At 37.4% G+C, this 27,019-nt stretch overlaps 1 protein-coding gene across 3 annotated transcripts in view; it reads left to right on the top strand.

Moving 5' to 3' along the window:
- The window catches only part of LOC105223273 (serine/threonine-protein kinase NLK2), a 267,485-nt gene that overhangs the window by 196,886 nt on the left and 43,580 nt on the right, over nt 1-27,019 (top strand). For all 3 annotated transcript variants that reach the window (XM_049458649.1, XM_049458651.1, XM_049458650.1), the window contains exon 3: nt 21,570-21,699. In XM_049458649.1, coding sequence (XP_049314606.1) covers nt 21,570-21,699 — 130 coding nt within the window. The remainder of the gene's footprint in view (nt 1-21,569; nt 21,700-27,019) is intronic.

Below are 27,019 nucleotides of genomic sequence, written 5' to 3'. Positions count from 1 at the left end.
ACTCACAATTGTCATCTGTCAGCTGTCAGTAGTGACACAACTCATATAGTATAATGGAAGTGTAAATATTGGCCTAGTTCAAAAGGGACCAATTTTTCACCAAAGGGGTCATTTGAAAGACTTTTGAGAGTTTTGAGTAGATATAGTACTCACAGTTATCATCTGTCGGGTTGTCAAAGATCGCAGTGTGCATTAAAGTCGCCTAGTACCAAACGGTTTTCACCACGAAGTAGTGCACCTATATCCCGGTGATATCCTGTAGGGCAACATGTAACTGGTGGGATGTATATATTAAATATTTCGAACTCAGTGTTGTCATCTGTCAGTTGACAGCAGTAAGGAAACTCATATGCGACTTATTGAGGAGATAGCTAGTTAGAAGAAAATGCTAATCGAATGTTACTAACCACAATCTTATATCAAATGATATAGTGTAAATATTTAAAATCTCATATGCGACTCAAATTGACAGATTGGCAACAACCACCACATTTGTTAGATGTCAATTGTCAACAGTCAAACAATCTGAAAAAGGTTTAGTTCAGATACTTTTGAGCATTCAAATTTGAAATAGTAGTCATGGCTGTCAGTTGCCAAGATCGACAAATCTTTCACAAGTATTGTATAAATATTAGGATAATTCATTCTGACACAAAATTTATTCTCCAGTGAAAAACATCATATAAGTAGACGAGAGGAAAAAGATAAATTGAAGAAAGTGCTAAAATAATCTGCCCCCTAATATGTATATCATATACTGCACCCTTTTTTCCTTACCCACCCTAATATGCAACACCAGGTTATAATATAGGCAAAACACTTTAATAGTAGTTGGTGGCACAGAGAAAGGAAGAAGATCGAGCGGAAATTTCCGAGCAATGCGTTTGTTGTTGTTGCTCTGCTGCGACGCGTTATAAATCAGCAGCCAATAAATCGAATTTACCACACTTTTGCCACTGATTTAGTTAGAATTTTATTTCACAGAATACAGAATCCGTTATTTTGTGTACAGGTGGTTGCTCGACGTAAATTTTTTTTTATTTTTTAAATAAAAATAAAATATAATTAGTTAAAAACAAAATTTAAATTAAATTTCAAAAAGATTAAAGTAAAAAAAAAATTAAATACAGAAATACTAAGAAAGTTATTATATGTACATATATAATAATTATAAATATACAAGGTTTGACAATTAAGTAATGACACTGATTTTATTGCACCGCTTGTGGTAAACCTGTGACCTTGAAGTACCCTTTTTCCGACATCTCTCCCCTGTCCATTGGTACCATCGCTCTAACTTGGTTTAGTTCGCCTGCTACGTCAAGTTGAGTAGACGTGTTGTAGTGCTCGTCACGAAATGGAAAATCGAAATCAAGAGCAACGGGTCGCGATAAAATTTTGCGCCAGGTTGGGCGAAACGCTAAAATTGTTGGTGTTTCCAATACGACCCCAAACGTTCCAAAAGCTCACGCCAAAGCTGTCTCCGCGCCCGCGCGCCCGCCCTAAAAAAGCTCGCATGAAGTCAAGTAGTCGAAGGTGAAAATGATGATTATTGCCTTTTTGATAGCCGTGGAATCGTCCACAAAGAATTCTTTCCACAAAACTGTGAAGTCAAGTCAACTATTGCCAAGTACTCGAAAGATCGCGAAAAGTCGAGTCAACAGGGTGCGCCCAGCATGGAAAACGCGCTGGAATAGCTGTATAGTTGTCCAAGGGGACTACTTTGAAGGGGATGGCAGAGTTGTAGAATAATTTTAAAATATACGGCTTTTATGGAATCAATCTCATTACTTAGTTGTCATACCTCGTATTATTACATACTTCTAAATTTCTTTTCAATCTATTTTTTTGTATTTTTGTGTATACATTTTTTTAGTTTATTCTTTTTTAAATTTAATTTAATTTTTTAATTTTAAATTCAATAAAAAGGAAAAATATGAAAAATAATTATTAAAAATAAAATATAATAAATTAAAAAAAAAGTAATTTTGTTTAATTTAAAAAATACTAAAATAAAAAAAGAAATACAAAAAAAAAATAAATTTTTTTATATTCATTTTTTTAAATCTAATTTTAAATTTAATACACAAACTAATAAAAAATAATAATAATTCATAATAATTAATAATAATTAATAAAAATAAATATAGTAAATAAAATTATTTATTTTTGTATTTAATTTTTCAAATTTAATTATTTTTTTTTTAATTTATTGTATTTTAATTTTATTAACGAAGTAAGAAAACAGAAACAAAATAGTTTTATAATTGTTTTCACAGAAAATATCAACACTAGAACCCTTACTAACACAATTATGAGTAAATATAATATAAAACTCCGTTTCGTCAAATATTACTACATATGTATGTATGAGTATGCTTTTCTTCTTGAATATTCATTAGAAATTAAAATGATTTCGCTTACAGCAACTGTACTCAACCAAAAGCCACATGCATTTTACCCGAAATGCCTAAAACCTAATAATATTTCTAATGCTCCGCATATTTGCCAGTTTGTTTAACGCACTCAACCAGTACAAAAGTATGCAACACACCAGCTAAGTACTTTCTCATATTAAAATTGGGCCTTTTTGTTCTGTCGACCCCACTTGAATTTGCAAACACTTGGCTCAAGCGCGCCCCTCTGTCCAACTGCTATACTTCGTTTCTGAAGGACACTTCTTGAATGAAAGTTCAAAAGAAAAAATAAATAAATTTCTGCATTTTCCACAGTCATCTTCTGCTACCTTAAGCTTACGCATGAGCTTTCATTTAATCATCCCTCGCTGTGCGTTTGCACCTGTGCACCCTTTTTATCATCTAACTGCATATGTATGTATGTATGTATATATTTTCTATATTTACGTAAGCGCACACTTTGGCCCAAAGCTTATGTATATGTGCGACACACTCACGACACACTTAACAATGTCAACATTTTCACTGCAATTTTCAGCAAAATTTCATTTTAATATTTCTTACACACAATTTGCTTAACATGCGTCCCCCCTCAGTTGCTCTGGCTTGCTGTTGCTCCCCGGTTTCGTTTTATTTTCAAAATTGTACAAAGCTTGTTTTACATTTCATTTGTACGTTTGTAAGTATATGTATATGTATGTATGCATGTATGTGTAGAAGTGTTCACGAACATTTTAAATCCTTTAGGCTTATTTGTTCGCCCTCTTGTTGTGCTTCTGCTCTCAAAATTTTGTCCTTCCAAAAATTATGCCCAACTGCTTGGCAAATCTGCCGCCTATCGCTGAAATATATACACACACGTATATATGCATATGTGTATTCAAATGTTGATGCTATTTAATTTTTCACCCCTTTCTCGCTCGACCTCCCTCTCCTTCCCGCTGACACTTTTTTGTCATATTGCCCATGTCCTTCCTGGTATTTGTCATCCTGTTCTGCTTGTCAGCGTCATAATCATTAATTAAAAGCCATTTAAGTCAACGACGATTTGTCTTCCACACCCTGCCGCCACTTGCTGCCACATCCTGCTCCTGCTAGCTCCTGTCTTCTGCGTACTCATTTCCATTTCCTTTGTGTGCGTGTTTTAATGATATTCAAGAAACGCTTTAATATAAAATAATTTCGTTTTTCCTTGAATTGTTTCAATTTCCTTGTCATTTTGCATTTTAATACGTGATTTCGAATAAATTCACCTGTGCCAATTAAAACTTATAATTTCGCAAATTAATATACATACATACATACATATATGTATGTATGCGTGTGTGACTGTTTGCGTTGCCGCGCATAATTGATGACTGCAGTTGTCAGAATTCACCTTTTTGTTTGGTGAAATTTTCTTATCATAACATCGTTCATTCGCACATTTTGCTCTTTTGTTTTGTTCTGTTTGTTCGCCGAATCGGCAAAGCTGCGCTTAATTTATGCGCATTACCCGTGCGCATTGTATGTATGTGTTGGCTTTCAGAGTGTGCGATGAACACTTTTGGGGGCTCATTTGGACCTTGTTGAAAATTCAAAATGAGTTTTTGCTAAATTTTAAGTGTTCTTATAAGCAGATATACATACAAAAATAATATTTAAAGCTCTGTAGCTGCATCTGTAATTAATTTAATATTTTTGCTCAAAAATACATACATATGCAGTCCAATTTCTTTGTTGCGAACTGCTGTACAACGAAATTTTAATTTTTTCTACTCCACGAATTTTTACTCCCTCAATAATTCGAATTTTCATGCATTTTGTTTGAAAAAAAGGTTCCCTTACAAGGGCTTGATTTTGATCGATCAGTTTATATGACAGCTATATGCTATTGTGGACCGATATCGGCGGTTCTGACAAGTTAGCAGTCGCGACTTCCACGTCACTGTTGACTATTTTGCATATTTACAGACTGACAGACGAGCATAAATAAATCGGCTCAGCTCATCACGCTGATTGTTTATATTCAATATACAGGGTAGGCCATTTAAAGTTGACCCATTTGTTTCTAAAAAAAAAAGAACAAAAGAAAACAATGTTTTTTGTTCATTTCAAAAATAATTTATTTTGGTCCAAGGGGATTTGTTTCAGCTAATATTTAAAAATTAGATCGCGTAAATGGGCACCTTTAGCTTTGACAGCTAAATGCACTCTTTTTTCGAAATTTTCCATGACTTTGGCCAATGTTTCGGATGATATGGCGGCTGTTTCACGTCGAATGTTGGCTTTCAGTTGAGCTAAGGTCTTTGGCTTATTAGCGTATACCTTGGATTTCAAATAACCCCACAAATAAAAGTCTGGTGGCGTCAAATCTGGTGATCTCGGTGGCCAGTCAACATCACCATTTTTCGATATCAATCGCCTGGGGAAAAATGGTCGCAATAAATTGATTGTTGGTCGAGCTGTATGGCATGTAGCCCCGTCCTGTTGAAACCAGAAGTTATCCATGTCATTTTCGCGAACAATGGGTATCACAAAATCCGTTATCATGGCTCGATAACGCTCACCATTGACTGTTGTCGTGGCTCCATCATCGTCTTCGAAAAAAATACGGTCCGATGATCATATTCGCGCAAACACCGCACCAAACTGTTACTTTTTGGTCGTAAAGAGGCTGTTCTTCAATTAATTGAAGATTTTCGGTGGCATAAAATCGGCAATTTTGCTTGTTTACGCCTCCATTCAACGAGAAATGTGCCTCGTCTGACATGATGAGTTTTCGCCAAAAGTCAAGTTCGTTTTCAGCCATTTCGATGGCCCATTTGACAAAATTAATGCGTCGCGGATAATCAGCTGGGTTTAGTTTTTCTTCAAATCTTTATGAATTATGCGTCGGAGAGTGGTGCGAGAGATGTCTAATTCCAGAGAGCGGCGATAACTCGATGTCGATGGAGTCTCGTCAATACTGGCTCGTACAGCTTCGATATTTTCATCAGAACGTCTTGTGCGTTGTCTGGATGCATGACTGGCATTACTGAGATTACCGGTGTTCACAAATTTTGCGTATAAAGACTTAATTGTGTTCTTAACTGGAGCACTTTTCACTTTATTTTTTTTGCGAAACGCACGTTGAGGTTAACACAATTGAAAAGTTATTTTGAATATAAAGCTGAACAATTTCAGCGCGTTCTTTTGGAGTGTACTGTTCCATGGTATAAATTGTCTTCGAATGACGCTTCTAACGCGGTATGACATTAGCCGATTTGTCAGCGCTGTTAAAAGTTACAGCGTTGCCAGATGGGTCAACTTTAAATGGTATGACATAACAGTGCTCGGAAATTGTAAATAAAACAAAATATTTAATTATTTATCAATATTTATTTTGTCGCTTTCAAAGTAATACCCTCTAGATGTAATACACTTATGCCAACGATTTTTCCAGTCCTCGAACCACTTTTCACAGGCACCTTTTGGGATGACCTGCAGCTCCTTCAGCGAATTTTGTTTTATCACTTTGATCGACTGAAAACGGTTGCGACAATTTCAGTTTAGGAAAAAAAAATCACACAAAGCCAAATCTGGTGAATACGGTGGTTGATCGATGGTATTCATTACGTTTTTGGCTTTAAATACGGTCAGAATCGTGCCTCGATACGACGGAGCGTTATAATCGTGTAAAATCCATGAATTGTTCTTCCTCAATTCTGGCCGTTTTCGATGGATGTTCTCACGCAAAACGCCTTAATACGGCCAAAAAGAACTCCATATTGACCGTCTGTCCCTCTGGAACAAATTTATAGTGTACCAAACCACGAATATCGAAGAAAACAATGAGCATCACCTTGATTTTTGAGCGACTTTAGCGTGGTGTTTCTTGGTTTTGGCTCGTTTTTCCCCCTTCATTTCGATGAATGTTGACTTGTCTGCCTGTAAAGCTCATAAACCCATTTCGCATCGGTAGTTAGCTCTTTATGAATGTGGAATCGGAATTTGCACGATCAAGCATGTCCAATGAGACCCGTTTACGCCATTCTGTTTAAAGAAAAAATCAAAATCAGGAAAAGAGTCGGGCAAGAACGCGTTCCATACCCAAAATATCCACCAAATTCATTCAAATGGACTCGCGAGAGTTGTCGAGCTCCCTTTCCATCTGTTTAACATTTTCCAGACGATTGTCAAGATATAGATCCTTCACTTTTTGTAATCTTTTCATCAGTACAAGAAGTCGAAAGTCGTCCAGAACGAGGCATGTCTTCAACGATCTCTCGGCCGTCTTCGAAGGTTTCGTAACACTCGTATGCTTGTGCTTTTGATAAAACTAAATCACCGTAAGACTTTTCCAAGTATTAGTGCTGCTCAGCATGCTTTGTCTAAAATTTTGGTTTCGTTATCAGCACATAACTAGTCCTTTTGTACATATAGTTGTAATCAAAATACATTGTGCAAAGGCTCTGTCTGTCCATCAGTGGAAGCTGTACACCGAGTCAAAATTACGATATCTTGAATATGTTTCGAAACTCGTCGTGAAAAATCACTCTTTATTTCATCTTTTAAATGCCTACAAAGTGAGAGCGTATCTAATATTTCGCTTCACCCGGAATAGTGTGGATTTTAATTGTTAATTAAATTTTTTATGAAAAGCAATTTATTGTATACAATATTTTTAAAGTTTTCTAATTTAAATTTATAACTCAGCACTTAATTTGCCCATAAACGTCACGACTGAGCCATAAAGTTCATATATTTTTACTCTAAAAACTGGATTATTACTCATACAAGTATATAGTATATGTATGTGTGTGTATGCATGCATGTATGTTTGTATGTATGTTTGATATTATCTGACTATATCAAGCAACGCACTTCCCGTACAAATTACAACAACAACTCGCATATGCGTGTTGCTATAATTTATAATCAGCGACAACAATTGTTAATAATGCGTGACTAAATTGAACATTTCTCACTGACAAGTCTCAAGAAACACAAGGAAATCATTAAAACGATACCTGAATACATTTTCTTACACACACATACATACATATAAACACTCAGCCGCACTGCGTTTGATTTTTGTGCTGAATTATCAATTTGTGCTGGTTATTTGTTAATTTTACTACGGCACCAAGCTGACGGTCCAGCGGAGGAAGGAACGGCGAGGAGCACAGATACATAGAGAGATACTAATGTAATGCCTAGACAGGCGGTCGGTCAATTAACCAGATGAACCGTACGTCATTTAGGCATGTCAAAAGCGTCTGATTGACCGGCCGGCCGGCAAATAACCCCAGAACCTAGACAAAAGACAGTTAACGGCCTTTGCGTGTAGAAGAAATCGAGCAAGAAAGACCGGCGATTGAGTGCATTAAGAGCATTGCGGGAACTTTAGTACCACACACACACACTCACGCGCTCATGCACATTGATAGTGTGGCATGCAGCATGATTGATTTGCGTTTGTCGTGTGTGAAGCATTTCTAGTACACTTAGCCACACATACACATGCACATGCACTCGCCAAGTGCTCGCATTCAAACTTTTTCAATGCTTAAATAATGACACATTATTTTAGTGATTCTTTATTACCCTACCTTGCGCCAGTGCTTACTTTTGTTTTTGTTGTTTTTCATTTTCAATTTTTTTTTTACTTTTGTTTGCATATAAAACATGTTTTCCATTGACTCATATGATTTATCTACTTTTTTATTTTTATTTGTTGTTCATCACTTTTATACCCTTCAATTTTCTTTTATTGCCGCACGAAAATGAATGAACCGAGATTACGGCACTAATGCAATAAAAAACAATCGGCTCTGTAGCCTATAGTCGTGCGTTCGGCAGTGTTGAGCTTCGGGAATTCCATCAAGTGTGGCCGCAGCGTCATAAAGCGTGAAATGCCGCGACAATGTACGACGAGCATGTACTTGGCCACTCGCGGGCCATGTCGAGTGCGCTGTCGCTGAGTGATAGATGACCACATACAATTTTATCACTTGTAAGAATTTCCGACGCCGCCTTTTGGTTTGAGTGATGATGATGCGTCTACACTATGTAACAAAGCGTTGTAAAAAGTGTGTGCATTTGAGATCAATGTCCAATTTATTGTGGATTTTAATTAGATTTGGATTCCAAAATACTGATATCTTCATCATTAAACTTCGAAGCTTACTGCCAAGCCCGTGACTCAAATTATGTTATTTACCACGAAGTGTCAAAGAGTCTATAGAGTTTGTATATATGTATATAAATTATCCCGGTGACGATCTGTGGCGATAAGCCCCTCCAGTTCGGTAAGATGGCTGAAGCTATGCACTCCCAAGTGTTTAAGTCTTGAATTCCCAAACGCAGGACAGTCAAAAAAGAAGTTTTGAGTGGTTTCCACCTCTTCTTCTTCCATACAGCTTCTGCAGATGGTGTCGGCTGAGATTTCCAGTCTTACAGCATGGACGCCAATAGGGCAATAGCCTGTTAAAACCCCACAACTTGGGAGAGATAGCCAAACTGAGGACAATGAGATCACTAAATCCATGCTCCCTCAAAGCCCAACTATCTAGTCTACCGGAGGATACGGTATACGGGAGCACCAACCCGCTGCTATTCTACTGATAGCGGTTCTGGTGAGCCTCTCCTTGTGAGGAGATCTTTACAATTTTCTGCGATACCGCTGTGATCTTTTACCCATACAAGTCTTATCTCAAAGAGCCTCGATGCTTTTGAAAGCGAGGTTAGGCACTCCTTGACCAACCCTGAATGCACTGTTAATGAGTTCAATGATAGTATATCCGCCCTGCTATCTCTATGGATGGTCACTTCTCTGAAGGAGGCTGCACTCCGGAACAATATATCTACTGCTACCTCAATAGCTGCAACCTCGGCTTGGAACACACTGCAATAGTTATGAAGTCTAGCGAGCTCCTGACAGTAAACCCCTCCACCAACCATCCCTCTAGCTTTGACCCATTCGCAAAGAAATTCACTATCCCTCTCCTCCAACGGCTTCTTTTCACCCACAACCCCCTCGCCGGTATATAGGTAGAGAAGGAGTCAAGGTTTGGTTTGGCAGAGTTTGGTTTGGCGACGCCGTGATCTAAGTGATACGGTATGAAGTCAAAGTGTATGAAGATCTCCGTGTGCTCAAACGCGCGTACTTTTAGGAACCCACATTCTCTGAGTCTGATAACAACTTTCGCAGCCATATACCTTCTGACGATATCTACGTTAAGTTTACATTTCTTCAACGAACTCTTTTCTAGATCTAACGAAGTTTTGGATAAGAAGACCTCATTCAAAATGGCTTTGTAGCACAGTGTAGCGCATTAAATTGATTACAAGGTATGGTGTGATGTGCAGCATTCGCACTCCTCCCCCACAGCGAAATAATAAATGAATTTCCATTAACTGCGTTTTACGCGAAGGACAGCGGCATAGACAGCCAGCTTGTAGGAAAAAAGCAAGGAATTCTAAAACAACAATAAAAATAACCACGTCTAGAAGCCAGTTACGGCCAAAGTGGTGAGCAAGAAAAAGAATTATAAATGCGGGCACCTTGAAGGAAAAAGAACACTCAGCTCAAAATAAATTATAAGAAAAGTGAGCGAAAAGTTGAAAGCAGAAGCTGCGCATTATTACACGTGTTAGATGAGGCAATGAATGAAAATGAACTTAAAACAAAAGCAACAGCAAAACAGCGCACGCTGCAGAACATAAGCTGCCAGGAAAGCAGCTTCCACAAATACTGCCACACTCCAGCCTGTTTTGTTAGCTGATCGGCGATTGCCTGCCGCGGGTTGTCTGCTCATCGTGCTGACCAACGCCCGGAGGAGCGCGCGGGCGACAACGAGGCGCGAGTTAGTGCCGCAGACAATGAACACTCTGTCATCCATCATGTGAATGGATTTGCCTTGCCGCGCCGCACAAACGCTGATGTAGCAACTAAACTAGCTGCCACAGCCAACGAACTCAAGTGTTAGCTCATATCGCGCCCGGCTAAAGTAGCTGCACTGCAGTGGTTAGCTAGCGCGATTCACCCACACAAACACGCGGCACACGAAACATATTTCGTCAGCGTTTGTGGAGGAGCGCTTTAGAACACTCCGCAGCAGCTTGCAACTGTGAAGTTTTTAAATCACTTTTTGCTGATTTTTATTCTCATTTATTTTGTTGCCATTGCTGTTGTTGCGAATTTTGCTTATTTCCTCTTTATCCGGCTTTTCGAATCTCATTTGCCACATTGTCAGATCTTTGATTATTTCCACGAATTGTGTTGTGTGCTTAACACAGCAGCCACCTCCACCGAAGCAGCAGTAGGAGGGGGGGTTGTGGGTGTAACGGCAGCGCTTTTGCAGTTGCTGTGTAACCAAAGTTGGCCAGTGGCAAGGCATCAGCTGCGGTGACAGCAAATTCTGTACAGACAAATTGTGCGCATATGCTTCGAGTGAGTCATGTTGGTATGGCAGCGCATGTGTATTTGTATGTACTATGTATGGATATGTGTGTATGAGATTGTGTTATAGATTTGAATGCGCTCATCCTGCATGTATTTAACAATAATTACAGTTATGAATTTGTGCGCTTTTATATGTACTTATACTCATACTGATATAACTATGTATATACTTACATACATATTAGGGTGAGCCAAAAAAAACAAAGTATTATGGAATTTGTCGGTCGAACAAAACAACTACACGCAAAAAATAAATTAAAAACGTTAAATTTGGTTGCACCGAAGCTTTATTACTCTTCACTACGTTCACTACAAAATATTCTTTACTTTACTTCCTCCTTTACTGATGTTCGATGGAAGACATCCCGTAATACAGGGTTTGTACGAAAATTAATAGGACTGATTTTCTTCGTACGCGACTGTACTTCGGAGCGTACGCGCACCGACTGGATTCGGTATAGGGCATTCCTAGCCAACGAACGAGCGGCTGGTCAGTTGTCTCCGAGCACCTAGAGAGTCAGGACAAACATTTTCGCGCGACATCTTTCTGTGAGTGGTGCAAGCCGAAACTCGGTAAATCTGCGACAGAGACGTTTGATATGATCAAGCAGGCTTACCCAGGGGTTGCTTTAGCAATATGTGGTTTCGGTGACACCAGGCCTTTTTGAAGGACCGGGAAAAGGTCGCTGATAAAGACCGAAAGAATGAGCAAATCCAAACGATGCTCCTTGTCTTTTCTGACATCAAAGGCACCGTCCAACATGAATTTGTTCCTCGTGGACAAACCGTCCACGCCAAGTTTTACATGGAAGTCCTCAAAAGACTGAAACAAAAGGTCAATCAGGTCCGACAAGACATCGCAGCTGGATCCAAACAGCATGCACCTCAGCTCTCAAGGCTAGTCCGGAGAATGCCTTCCGTGACTCCTTCAATGCTTGGAAATCCCGCTGGCAGCGCTGCATCGACGCTATTTTGCATTTTTTTAAAGAATTGGTTCAATAAATTTTTTCATATCGACTCAGTCCTATTACTTTCCGGACAAACCCTGTAGTCCAGAGTGCAGGGTTCTGACATGTCTGAAACTTCTTTCGTTTCGCTGCATCCACCATGTTGGTGAGCCGTGGTTAAAGACCGGCCGTCCGATTGCCTTGACGATTTTTTCCGGCTCTCTAATTTGTCAATAATCGTTGTCGTGTGAGAAGTGAAGCAGCTCAGGCTGTCGAGTGTCACACCCAAAATCCTTCGGTATTTTAACGTCATCGACTGCAATATTAGGAGTTTGTACAGACTGTACGCCTTCGTCTAGTTTGTAAATATAGTAAATATTGTGGTAAATATAACTTCATTTGAAAATTCAATATATGTTTTGGCTCACCCTAAACATATATCCCCGACTATGTTAGTTCGCTTGACCATGACACCAGCAATTGGCTTAATTTGTCGAAATAAATCCAATTTTGATAGATGATGCATAATTGTTGCTGTGATTTCATGTTAAAATTTATGAGCAAGAGGAAATTTAACTGTGAGAAATGCAGTTATGTATTTGCAAAATGCTTATTACTTTGAATTTTTGCTGAGGCAATGAAGTTTTACTTATTGTATACCATAGGAGGCCACTTACATACATGCATATGGATATATGGTTGAGTATATTTAGTCGGCTTTTATTATGGGAAAGATCACTTGTAGAGTTTAATAATGAAACTTAATATTTGATTGAAGTCCTATAGGTTAGGTTAATCTGGTAGGCCAATAAACCACGCATATACCAGTTTTGGTCCTTTACCATACCAGAAGAAGTTCAGGTTACTAGGTTCATGAGGAGTAGTCATCCTTTAGGACACGAATTTTAACAGACTCCATGGCCTCACTATCGATACCTCCTCCAGTTATTATGCCGTGGGGACCCCGTATGCTAACAGTGTAGTCTTGCCAATACGGGACAAGTTCATAAGAGATACTCCATTGTTTCCCATTGTCTAGCTCTAGACTTTTCCTTAAGTCCTAGATATAAGCAAAATATAATTTTTTTTTTTGATTTTTTGATTTTATGATCCTAGTAACCCTCCACCTGTGCTCGCTATTCACAGCAATACAAAGACCCTTGAACATTACAAGTCGTTTTCAAGAATTGGCTCTGTCGCAAACCATTACCTCGCGGAATTTCAGAAATGATTTGTGCCTGCATTCGTATAAAACTGTTCAAACTCAGGAACCTGAGGCCACTGGACTACCATAAACCTTGAGAATTTACTGGTTTAGCTTTGGAACAATTTGAAAATGAAAACGACTTTTTTTAAGAAAATCATTTGCTCCTAAATAAGCAATACTGTCGATTCTGGTGTGCAGAAAATCCACAAATTATTCATTAACAACCATTACAAAAATTAATAGTTTGTTGTGGTTTTTGATTTGCTGGAATCATAAGTTAGCACTTTTTCCGAAATGAAGCTCATGACACTAGTTACTATCAGCGGAGAGCGGTATAGATTAATGATAACAAATTTGTATGGCTCCAATTGAAAGAATTTGATGTTGGCAATATGTGTTTCCTACAAGATGGCGCGACATGCCACACAGCATGTGCAACAACCGAATTATTTGCGAGAAAAGGCTGGAGATTCGATAATTTCAAGAAATTGTGACATTGTATGGCCTCTAAGAAGTTGTGAATTAAAGCCATTAGACTACTTCTGGCGAGGTTATTGGAAGTCATTGGTCTTTAGCAATAAACCAGATTCCCTTAAAGCTTTAGAAGTTAATATTGAACGTGCTATTCATGACATACGACTTGATTTATTGCAAAAAGTACTTGAGAGTTGCGAAAACGAATTCAGCAGTTCCTGCAAATGAAGTCATGGAGGCAATTTGAGTGGCTTTATATTCAGTACTTAATTGTTTGGATTGCACTGCACATAAAATAAAAAATATTTGAATGTTCTTAAATTTGATATTATGGTCAGCCTTATTAGCCTTACAATTAATGCAAATCCTAAGTCTTCCAGGTATATTTATCTAAAAAATTCTATATAAGATTGAAATCTCACAGAATCTATATTTAGAAAGATTCTGCTTTTCGGAAATAAATTTCTTTAAAAAATGATATTTTTGATTTGCATTGAATAAGTATTTTTTCCATTTCATCACAACGGCAATACTAGCCCATCCATCAAAGGTCACCATACATTTGATCTGTGTTCATTGTGATGAACAACTTTGCAGCCGGAAGCTGGCATTTGTGGCTTCAATTACCCCTTTAAAGTTTTCTCAATTATTTTCTCGTATTTCTACATTTTTTTATCGCATTTATTTTCTGCAATTTTATTTTGTTTTTATTTTTACAATTGTTTTTTTGAATCTCCCCCTCAAAAAATATCTATCTACATCGTTGGATTGCATGATTCATTGTTGCATTTAATTAGCTTCGTAAATTAAAATTCATGCCAAACGAGTTGTCTGTCTGTCTGTCCGTCTCTATTTGATTGTCTCGTTTACGACTCGACTCGTCCACTGTCCTTTGCAACTTGTACTCGGCACGTTGTTCATTTGCTGTCCATTGCTCTGTATTTCAGTCAACTACTGAGCTTTCTGTTTTATGTTTTTTTTTGTTATTTTTGAATTTAACTTTGTTGTTTTTGTGTTGTCACATGCTACTTGCGCAAATCAAACTTCCACCTTGCTGTTGATTTTGCTGAAAATGTTTGCACTGTTGTTGTTGTAATTGTTGGTGCTATATTCTCACTATTGTTGTAATTGTTGTTGGAATATTGTCGCTATTGTTGTTGTAATGTTTTGTTGTTGTTGTTCTATTTTTTATTGCCGTAATGTTGTTGTTATTTTTGTTGCTATGTTGTAATTATTGTTGCAATGTTGCCACAATTGTTGTTGTTGTTGTTGTTTTTGTTGTCTTTTTTGTTGCTATGTTTTAACTATTGTTGTTGTAGTTTTTGTTGCAATGTTGCCACAATTGTTGTTGTTTTTGTTGTTGTTGTAATGTTGTTGTTGTTGTATTTTTTGTTGCTATTGTTGCATGAAGATAAATGTGTTTGTGCATTTCAATTGGCAAATTTTAGATTTTACTACGCCATTCTTCCTTTGGCAAATATGCAACTTGTGTGCTTGATGTGTGAGTGTGTGTGTGTTGGTGATGTGTGTTAGTTTAGTGCAGGTGTGTGTGTTTGCAGCATTTTATTTGCCTTTTAAAATGCTTAGTCCAGCACATTTTCCATTACGATTTTCATTTTTACTGCCCTTGTGTTAATATTATCACATATGCTTGTGTGTGCGTGTGAGTGTGTTTGTTATTTTATAACTTGTTCTATCGCTTTTTTATTGCTTTCCTTCCTCTTCGGTTTGAAATATCGCAACATAAATATTTGTTTAATATTTTCCAGCGTTTAAATGTTTAATATTCACCACGCTTTTCGACTTTTTATTAGAGAATTTTTATATCCGCATATATATGTATATGTATATAAGCCTTTATTCCGATTCACGAATTGATTTTTGTAAACAAAATTCCAAATATTTGAAACATTTTATTTTGTTTTTACTTAATTTGTGTCATGCACATTTACAATTTATGTAAACACGCTGAAATAAATAGGCTTTGGAAAATTGCAAATGAATAATACTTTGTTTGAAAAAATTGCTGCCTACATTGAGGCGCATAAAGCGTTTAAAGCAATACGAAAAAAAGTGAAAATGTGTGTGCAGACATGTATAATAAATGAAGTAATTTAATAAACGGCAAAAAATGCGCCAACAGCGTTGCGTAAATTGTTGCATAATATCAGGCGCTCAGCCACGTGAGTTTGTCGCTGCGCCGAGTTGGCGTTTTCGCAGTGTGTTAAAGTTTTTGCTGCTGACTTTTCGCCCACACTCTTCCGGTGTGGCACGGTTTCTCGCATTTATTTGCTGTTTTTTTTTTACTTTGCAGTGCCTTTTTATTCACGTGCGCAAGTTTGCCGCTAGCCGCCTCACAGCGCTTTGAGACGATTTCATGTGAAAATCCTTTTACTCCTATCTTGTTGTTATTTTTTGTTGTATATTTTTTATGCTCTCTTTGTTGCTTCGCATTTGTAGCAGCTGAGGAAGCACTCAGCAATTGTTTACAGCCATTATGCGCCTGTCAGTATGCAGCAGTTGCGTAAATACATACTTGCGTATGTTCGTGTAAGTTCGTTTGTCATTTTTATTTCGGTTTTTAACTACTCTGCCATGCATGGCGTGCGCCGGACAGCGCAAAGTGTTCATTCGCGCTTTAAAAGCTAGCGAATGCCTACATGCATACATACATACATATGTATGAACTGATACGATATGTTAGAGTACTATGTAAATGTATGTGTGTCATACAATATATACAAATGTGTATTTTTTTGTAGCTCTTATGTCTCATAACAGAGCTGTTGGCCTGACGACACAACTCCCTATCTGGTATTTCTTTATCTCTTATCCACTGTTTTTAGTTTCTTTAACTGTTCTTTAACAGCATTTTACTTCCGTATTTTTAGTGTCCATTCGCAATAAGCCTTGTTCAACTCCGTTTGCTGCGTATTCACTCTTTTTTTTTTGAGTGGAAAATGTTCTTTGTCTTTAAGCTATATGAATAGGGCTGTCAGCTATCGCGGAATAAATTGTATAAATAAAAAATGAATTATTAGTTTGCTGATAGGCTAGAATCGGTTCACAACTTACCTTAGTCACTGGTCTCATATGGGTTCGAGTTTCCGGTTCACTTTATACCCTATAGTATATCGATTAATATGTAGATTATCTAACGGAAACTCGGACAATGGTTCTTTCTAATAACAGTGTATTCTTGTGCCTAAAATGGTTAAAGTCGATTTAATACTTACCCCACCCTATAAGAAAAAGTCTAACGGTGTTCGGTATAGACTTCAGATGTTCCATATCCCTAAAGGAAAAAGTTTAACGCTGTGATATCCCACGATCTTGGTAACCAGTCGATCGACTCAAAACGTGAAATTATCTGCGCACTGAAGGTTTTCTAAATAAATCCATTAGTTGAAGCAATATGTGGGAAGTGGCGCTTCAATTTCAGGCATCGAATAATCGGTTATCATAGTGCGATAACTTTCGCCATCGACGGTTACATTTTCACCGGCATTATTTTTGAAGAAATATAAACCAATGATTCCACCGGCCCACAAACCACACCAAACCTTTGTTTTTTCTGGATGAAGTGGCAGCTCTTGAATCTCTTTAGGGCGTTCTTCTTTTAAATGCGGCAATTTAGGCTCTTTACATACCCATGGGGCTAGTAATAGGCCTCATCGCTGAGCAAAATTTGGCTCGAAAACGTCGGATGTTCTTGGAATTTTTCAAAAGTCCATAGAGTGATGCGAAATCTGTACTTTGTACGCTTTCAGTTTAAGATTTCGACGAGAAATGCACCAAGTCGTTCCATATGTCAGTCCGAGTTGATACGAATGGCGCCGAATCGACTGCCCACGGTCCTCGAAACATATTCTTTACAGAACAAGAATTTTCATAATCAAGTTGAACGATTTGTTGTATGGCGACTGAACAGCAACAACACGACAGCTTGACACGACTCTAACGTGATTTGTCAAGGAAAGGAGTTTAAGAAAAGTTCCTTGGATCACCCATTAAATAATGCCAAATGTTAAGTATTCAGTCCACCTCGTTCCAAAATATCTGATAAATTAGTGTGGCTTACCACCGAATATACATGAAGTTGGTCTAGATCTAAACCTCGGTTACATTTACATCACACATACATATATCTTTTGAGTTAATGAAGTAGCCTCAGCCCTTCCTTACTTGTTTATATACAATAGTCGTAGTTTCACACTGAAGAGCCAGATAACACTTATAAACGTTATGCAGAACTAGTTAAAACACTACCGTCACTGGACACTAAGAGTTGACAAAACATTTCACCTGCACGTATACTTATAAATTTACTCCAAATTCATAAAGAAATTGTATTGCATTATTCCCTTTAAAGTTTATATACACCAACAAAAGCTCTAGGAAATGTTATGTCACTCGATGTTTATCCAAATGTCCATGGACAGTCTGAAGTGAACTTTTAGTAAATTAATTCATTTTCTGTTTTAATGTTGCATACTTTTCAGCGCCCAACCATGAACTACCTCCCTTTATAAACATTGCTACAAGCGCCTTAGCCGCTTGTTTGCGCCATCGTTTTCGCTTTGTCTCCCTCGTCTAATTTATTATTTATGCGCATATTCGCTTTTACCTCCCCAATTGAATTGAATTGGCGCCACTTAGGCTTAACACGCTGCCCGCGGCTCATGTTACACTTCAACCACTCCTTCTCTTTCTCTCTCCGCTTCAACCGAAACAATGCCATGCAAAAAGCTTAAAACAATAAATGGAAGCATTAATAATTATATGTACGGGCAGACTAAGGGGAGTTTTTATGTGTCGTGTGTTTGTAGCCATCTTGTTGTTTTCGTGTCTAGGTGCCAACTTTGCAATTTCCCGCTTTATTGTGGGTAGTTTAAGTACCTTAGTTCAGTCAATGGAAAGTGCGAAAATTGATTTGGGAACTCATAATATATATGTTTTCGGAACATAAATATATTTTTTGTGCAAATATATATTTTTTTTTTATAAAATTGAGCCTCTAATGATGTGAACTATCGGTCTGAAATTTCGCACACTTCCTTTTCTCTACAAGAAGCTGCTTATTTGTTGAAGCCGCCGATAGCGGTCCACTATAGCAAACAGTTACCATACAAACCTAACGATAAAAATCATGTCTTATTTGGAAAAATGTTTATTTGATAGATATCTCCAAGAAATTTAGGGTGGATAATCATCTAAGACAATGGTGTAATCTCCGAAGAAATTTTTTAGATCGGAGTGCTATAGCACACAGCTGGCATACAAACTGATCGGTCCAAATCGAATTAAATAACTTTATAAAAGCTATTTTCAGCGTTGTTTATGTGAAACTTCGTTGCTTGAAAGAACTAGTTTAGCTAACTGTTGACCGCCTACATTTCCGAGTTTGATTATACATTTAGTTTCTAAAAGAAATTCATATGAAAAGGGTATATAACATGAATGCAGCCAAAGTTAACATTTTTTCTGGTTTTCTCTTTTATATTGTACACTTTTTAAAGCCATTTTACTTTATTCAATTTTATTTTTTTATTTTTTTTTTTATTTTTTATTATTTTTTTTATTTTATTTTATTTTGTTTCATTTTAATTTATTTTATTTTATTTTGCTTAATTTTATTTTGTTTAATTTTATTTTACATTATTTTATTTTATTTTATTTTTTATATTTTTTTTTTTGGTTTTATTTTATTTTCATTTATTTTGTTTTATTTTATTTTTTTTTTTTTATTTTATTTCATTTTATTTTATTTCATTTTATTTCATTTCATTTTATTTTATTTTATTTTTTTTTTATTTTCAGTTCAGCTCCAATTCGTCCCACTGTGCCACGTTAACATATTTCTCTAACTCCTTCTTCGCTCTCCCCATATCTCTCTGTCTCTCTTGACTGCGCACCGCTTCCTTTCAGAGCCAGGAAATAACCGTATTCTTATTTTTCTCCTTCTGCCTTCCACTCCTTCTTGTTGTTCTTCCTCAATACTCATTGAATATCTTGAGTTCATTGAACTAAACGTTTGGCGTCTTCTTCCACTCCTTTTACCTTCCTAACCAAGTCAGTGCCCCACCTCTAGCTTAAATTCGTCTTTGTTTTGACGACAACACTTGCGTATACCCCGCGCCGCACCCATCCACTGCACACATTCTATTTAACTGTATCCATTCAGTTTGTGTTTCATTTTAACTCCACTTCGCTGTTCAAGTCCTTTCTTTGCACTTCAGCGCGCGCTCGCCTTTATTTATGTATCTACTTATGTGCTTATACTAATACTTACTTCAATTTACTTGCATGTCTGCATGTGTGTATGTGTGTGTGTGTGCGTCACGTATATGTGATTACCTTTTGTTAGGAGCAAGACGCTGAAGTCAGCGGGGCGTCGGCAGCACGCAGACATCGTTTTGTATTTTGTCGAGTCTTGACTTCAATTGCGTCGCGTTGCAGCGTTAAGCCGCATATTTTTGTTTTTGTACGCTGGTGTTTTGTGCTTTTGTGGCGCCATGTAAACAATGTTTTAGTATTTTGTTTACAGTTTTAAAGTTCAAAAAGAAGAACTAAGCCAAGTAAGTTCACAAAAAGTAAAAAACAAAAACAACACAAAATATGCTCAGTTGTGTGTCGTCTAGCAGACAACAACAAAAGAAATTAAAAAATGGCCAGCAAGCAAGCGCCTAACGTGCCTACACGTACACAATAGTCGTACATGTGTGCTTCTCTCTGTGTGTGTGTGAGTGGCGAGACTTCAAAATATTTACGGGCTTTGCAAATGTTTTTCCTTTAGACGACTTTGTTGACTTGATTTGTTGTTGTTTTCTAAATGTTTACGTTAACTTTTTAGCTTGGATAATTTGATTTAAATTCTTCATACTCATAGTGTGGCTCCTGCTCACATGTAAGGCAACTTCATTCGGCTTGCCTTGTAGTTGTTAATATGTATGCGTTACATAGTTGTAGGCGCATAAGCTTAAGCAGCAAACAATTTGCTACTGTTTGAACGTTTCGAAATATAAACATAAAAAAAATTGTTTCAATTCTTCACATTTTTTTATATTAATTTTGCTTTCAAAATTAAATTTTCGCTTCAGAACTTTTCGGAAATATCTTCAATTTTCTATAAAATATACTTATATGTAACAAGTTGATCAAGTAAAATTGTACCATTTAACAAAGAAACGATAAGGAACAAACGATTGATATTAACCGTGTCTACGTCTCAGAAGGTCCATCCGTAAAGTCCAATTTTCGATGACTCGTTCGAGAAATTCGAATGGTAACAGGCGAATAACACAAGTGATGTTTCGCTCCAAGGCATGTATCAAAGCAGGACTGTATCCACAGAAAACAGTCTAACGGTGTGATATCACACGATCTTGGCGGTCAATCAACCGGCCCAAAACGTAAATCGGCTCACCGAAGTGTTATCCTAATAAATCAATTGATTGATGCGATGTGTAGGAAGTGATGCCGTCTTATTGAAACCAAATATCGCCGAGATCACGAACTCCAATTTCAGGCATCAAATAGTCGGTTATCATGTTGCGTTAATAGTGGCCATTCACGTGAAGGGTACGTTCTCGCCGGCATAATTTTTGAAGAAATATGTACCGATTATTCCACCGGTCCATAAACCAGACTAATTGTGGCAATTTTGCTTCTTTACATACCCATTGAGCTAGAGGGCCAATAATGAATGCTGGATCTCAAGATGGGTGATGGTGTTGCGAATGGTATGCTCAGAAGGCCGATTATATTGGCCATAAGCAGAGGGAAGTGATTAAACGATTTGTAAACTTTGTTCAGACCTTTCCATGATGAAATGCCAAACCAAAAAGACTAATGAAAAATGTACCTCTACTTGGATCACGGGTTAAGTTTTCTGCTAGGATCATCAAAATCTGTCAAGTTGAACCAGGCCTTGATTTAATATAAAAATATTAATTAAATCTATTTTAGAATTAAATAATTTTTTACTAAAACATCGACCAAGAAATTTCGGAAAATATTATAAAAAATAATCTTTACTTATTCAAATTTACTCTACTTCTATTAACAACTTTTTTTCCTTTGCATTATCTTTACAGGGCAGTCACGGATCCACGCGATGGACGCCGCGTCGCACTCAAAAAGCTTCCAAATGTCTTTCAGTCGCTGGTCTCATCGAAACGAGTTTTCCGTGAATTGAAAATGCTCTGCTTTTTCAAGCATGAAAATGTGAGTACAACAACAAAAATTTTTATTCGACTTAACATTGCTTTATGCGCCCGGCGCATTGAATAACATATCCGTTAATATAACCGGTATGCTATGTGGTTACCCCTAAAATATGCAATGAGATGCTTTATTCATTGCGTTCTACTGAAAAATTGCGTTGCAATGCTTTAAATTTAAATACAACGCAGCCATTATTGAAAAAGTTGAAATTTTGAAAGCGTTGAGCGCAAAAGTGCTGAATACCTTATCCAATCTCTAAACACTGCCGTGAAAATTATGCAAAAAAATTTTCCAAAAAAAATAAAAGTAAATATTTTTATAAAAATCTGCTAAAAAAGTATGGCAGCGCTTGCACTCAGCACTGCAATGTATTGCTACGGCATGCATTTTTAATATGCATATATGTATTTACGAATGTACATGCATAAATAAAATTTCCCGTTATTGTAATTTCAAAACGTTTGCATTGCTGCGCTGCATTTTCTATTTGCGAAAAATGCCAAATGAATTTCGTTTTTCCGACACGCGGCAGCGATAGTACGCTTTATTACTGTGAATGCTATTTATTGTTGTATCTGCAAGCATATATGTTTGTATGCGTGTGCGCGTTTGTTTGCTACAATAGCTCGCAATTTAATACACATTTGCAGCGCAATTCGAAAAGCAGCTCGCATTCATCTTTTCAATTGAATTGTAGACTTTATTTACAATTGCATTGCATATCAATAGGCGCATAAGCTTTTCACATTACACAAAGCGTTTGCTGCTGTTCGTGCATAGCCGCTTACAGCTCGAAATGCACAATTTCAACTCATTCGAGTTATTGAATGCGCTTTTGGCGCAAACACGCAACACATTCCTGTACATATACATATGTATACTACGTGCATACTTCCAATATAGCGTGCGCGCAAACGGAAATGTGTAGATGAGGTGTGCTTAATAACATAAAATTAAAATAACGGTATTGCGTTTCGCGTAGAGTAGTTTCCGAAAAAGTGTAAGGAACATTCTAACTCATTGTTATTGTTTACGCTCAGTTGACAGTTGTGAAGAATCGAGTATATTTAAGAATATGCTCCGAAAATTTTAAGTTGATCCTGTAAATATGTAGCTTGGGAGAGCATAAGTATCGAAGTATTGCAAAGCAATTATCGAAGGCAAAAGATTATTGCCAATAATCTCGATTTTTTAAGCAAGTCTTTTTACAAAAATCGACTCTTTTGGAAAATCGGCCATTTTGTAAAAAGTCAAAATTTTTACTAGACCATCGATTATACCCGCAACTATCCATGGTAATAACATTTTTTTTTTTACTTTTTAGATTCAGCATATTTTTGAACAAAAAAATTTTAGTTAAGAGCTTTAATTTTAATTCGCGCAGAAGCCCAAAATTTATATGAAACGTAAAAGTGAGAAATTTTCAAAATTGCATTTTACTCATAGTGCTCGTATCTTTTCCACTATGCTTGCTTTTATACCTTGAACAGGGTTTATTAAGTTTGTCCACAAGGTTTGTGGCACCCTATAGGAAACGTGGGAGACCCTAAAAGTTATATACATAAATGAACAGCTGAATCGATGAACAGCTGCAGCAAGTGGCACCTGTGGGCAAAAAATTTTGAAACGTTTTTCTAACAAGCTGTAGTTTCATACAAATTTCCTTTCGTAACTCTGCTGAATTGCTTGGATTTCTATCCTCTGGTTGACGGTAGCTTTGCATATGTTTCTAGCGGTATTAATGAATAAGAGATTTATGATAATAGCTAATTCGTTTGCAAAAATTATCGATTATTGTTCATTATCGATAACTAATTTTATTCATATAAGTACATATATATTTGCAGATGCTACCAAATAATCCCAGTCATAACTTTGATTTGTTCGATTAATATGTACTAACAAAAGTTGAGTTTTTTTTAGTTTCCAAGTGGGTATAGCCCGTTAAAAGAAAGGCTTTTTGGTGTCATCATTCCAAACTTAGCTGATTTGATTTTCATCATCAGGAATATTCGAGAATTATTATATATGCAATTCGAGTAAATAACAAGAAAAATCGTTAACTTTGTTTTCACCGAAGCAATCGTAACCTTCACAAATACAAAATGTTCCTTACAAGAACTTGATTCAGACAGTTTATAAGGCAGTTATCCGATCTGAACAATTTCTTCGGAGATTGTACCGTTGCCTTGGGGAAATACATCTTGCGAAATTTCGTGTAGATAACTTTTCAAATGAAAAAGTTTTCCATGCAAGTTCTTTATTCCGATTGTTTAGTTTGTATTCTTTAATGGTCCGATAGCGGCCGTTTCGACACAATTTCTTAGAGAGAAAAGAGCTTGTGCAAAATATGCAGATCGATCGGTATAGATGGACAGACGGCCCGATGTTTCCTTTTAAGTGTTACAAACTCCTTGGCAAATCTTATAAACCCTGTTCAGGGTACAGTACATAAATATATGAATAACAAAATTATGGAAAAATCAATCGGCTCTTTGTGATTGGTCTTGCGAACAGCTTATGAATCTCTTTACTTTCTTCTGTCGTAGACACCACTAATGCGGTTATAGCCGTGTTTACAACGGTGCGCCAGTCCTTCTTCCTTTTCGCTGTTTGGCGCCAATCGAAGATTCCAAATGCAGCCAGGTCCTTCTTCACCTGGTATTTCCAACTTAGTGGTGGCCTTCTTCTGTTTCCCCCGGTGGGTATTGCGTCGAATACTTTCAGAGCTGGAGCGTTTTCATCCATACGTATGACCTAACCAGCGCAACCGCTGTCTCTTGATTCGCTGAACTATGTCAATGTCGCCCTATATATCGTAATTTTTTCCAACGACTTCGGTATTCGCCGCTGCCAATGCGCAAAATACCATAAATCTTCCGCAGAAGACCTTATAATATCTGCATAGATGCAAGGTCCATCGTATCATCCAAAATTTTTCTTTGGAAATAGATAAGATAACACTGCTGCCAGGCGAGAAAATTCAGATGTTTGATAAAATATTTAGAAAATTCAGTATTGCTTTCGAAATACAGGAGGAGTTGACGACAATTTCGGCAATCGCTGTACAGAAATTTGTAATATTCGAGGTCGTCAGCTTGTGTTTGTCAAATGACTGGGGTCCGCTGAACTTTAGTTTTTCCCTGCACTGCTAGTGTGAATGACGAATACGGGCCAGCGGTCTTTCGGGGTCCGGACGGGAATGGTTGTGGGTGTGTTAGACAAGTTCATATTGCTGCTTGACTGATAGACTGTGATGTGGTCGCTAGTTGACTGTCAGCACGCTTACCTAAGGAAAATTGGGTGTGTACGGCAGCAACAGCAACAACGCCACCAACAACAACAATGTGGACTCGTGCAACGCACAAAAGGGAAACAGCAGCAATAAATTGAACAACAACAAACAGTAGTTTAGTGCAAAGCGGATGGGCTGGGCGAGACGTGCAACGGAGACAATCAGGTAGGGCAGGCAGTCTGTCAGTCTTTTTGGAGCCCCCACTCAGCTCAGCAGCAGACAGTAGAGTTTTCGAACGACGCAATCGCATGGGAATGAATTATAAAATTCAATCACATTTTTGAAGGGCTGCTCGCCGGCAAGTTTTGTCAATGTGCAACACAATGTAATTGCATTTGAGCGCCTATGAATGTGAGCTTATATGCGCACACATACACAGCTGCAATTGTATATATGTGTGCATTGCATAATGCTTGTAGAAGGCAAGGGGTCGCTGCCGTTGGTGGCAGTTCAACAGCTGTTGCAAGCAGCAGCCACATTGTTAGTGCTGTTAAATGCGGTTTTATGCTGGAAATTCATTTTGCTGCTCCAACATGCGTTTATGCTCGCATGCATTAGCCTTGCCGGTTGTTTGTTCTTTTCGCTGCTGGCTGCCAGCGTTTTGATTGATTTGTTGAAAAAAATTCATAAATGTATTTTTGTTGTTTTTTGAATTTGTTTTTTTTTTATTTTTTTTTCAACCTTTTTTTTGGTTTCTCTTGTGGTTTGCTGTGTCGGACAAGGTTGATTGCACTCAGGGCTCAGCGCTTGGCTCAATTAAACAGTTGGCGCAGCGGAAAAAGCTTCAAGGCAACACACACACAAACTCTAGCTCCAAAACACACTCTCTCTCGTACACATGCTTGTATGTGTATTTAACTGAACATTTATCATCAAATGCGCTGGCTGTCTGTCGAACAGGAAATGCAATAAAATGAATGATTTAAATCCACTAATTTATTTTGAAGGGTTTTTAGCTCTGAATACATTCAGCGCACTGAATGCCACATAAAATTGTATTAATTGCTTGTAATTCGAAAAGCAAAGACAAAACTATGTTGTGACCACATTAAATATTAGACACTAATTACTAAGAACTTTCCATTCGAATGGATGTAAGGCGTGACTTGTGGAAGGGTGTGTGGCACGAGTATGAAAATGTACAACTTTTTTGTGTTTTCTATTACCCTTTCCCCTTCTGCAAGAAGCATTATTTTTCCTCAAAGTAAAAATGTTTTTTATTTACCTGTGTTTTATACAACAAACTTCAGCAATCCGGATCTGCAGCAGCAAATTTAAGTATATTTCAAGTTTTAGTACTAATGTGAAAACCCAAAATAATTTTGGTTCTTCTTCGTAATACACCTTCGTAGAAGCCCCTCCTGATTTGCCAAGAACTCGGACAGTCATTTTTCACAAGCCTCTTATGAGTTCAACTTTACTCCAACAAGGGTGTTCGCCATGGACAGGAACAGGTGGTAACCACTTGGCGCTATGTTTCGGCTATATGGTGAATGCGATAAAACCTACCATCCGAGTTCTCGTAGCTTCTGACGAGTCATCAACGAAGTGTGTGGTCTGGCGTTGTCCTGGAGGAATACTACACCATTCCTGTTGGCCAATTCTGGCCGCTTCTGGTCGATCGCCTGCTTCAAGCGGTCCAGTTGTTCGCAGTAGATGGTAGAAGTAAGCGTCTGGCCATATGAGAGCAGCTCATAGTGGATTATTCCCTTCAAAGCCCACCAAACACACAGCAAAATCTTCCTGACCGTCAATGTCGGCTTGCCCACTGTTTGGGACGATTCAGCGGCCAAAATCTATACATATATGCTTCGAACGTTTTTTTTTAATAAAACGTTTAAGTTTTTACATAAAACAATTTTTTTTTTTGCCATTTGGCCGCAACTGTGAGGAAAATGGCATTACTCAATAGCTGTAAATTAGGAAATGGCCAACAAAAAAAATAAATAACAATCAACGGTGAATAGTAAATAATAATAAAAATAGTTCATTACGTTGCGGCCGTAAAAGTAATCAACATCCGTT

The sequence above is a fragment of the Bactrocera dorsalis genome, chromosome 5 (genome assembly GCF_023373825.1).
Source record: "Bactrocera dorsalis isolate Fly_Bdor chromosome 5, ASM2337382v1, whole genome shotgun sequence".
Lineage (NCBI taxonomy): Eukaryota > Metazoa > Arthropoda > Insecta > Diptera > Tephritidae > Bactrocera > Bactrocera dorsalis.
The sequence above is the reverse complement of the archived record's forward strand: the minus strand, read 5'-3'. Positions and strand labels throughout refer to the sequence as shown.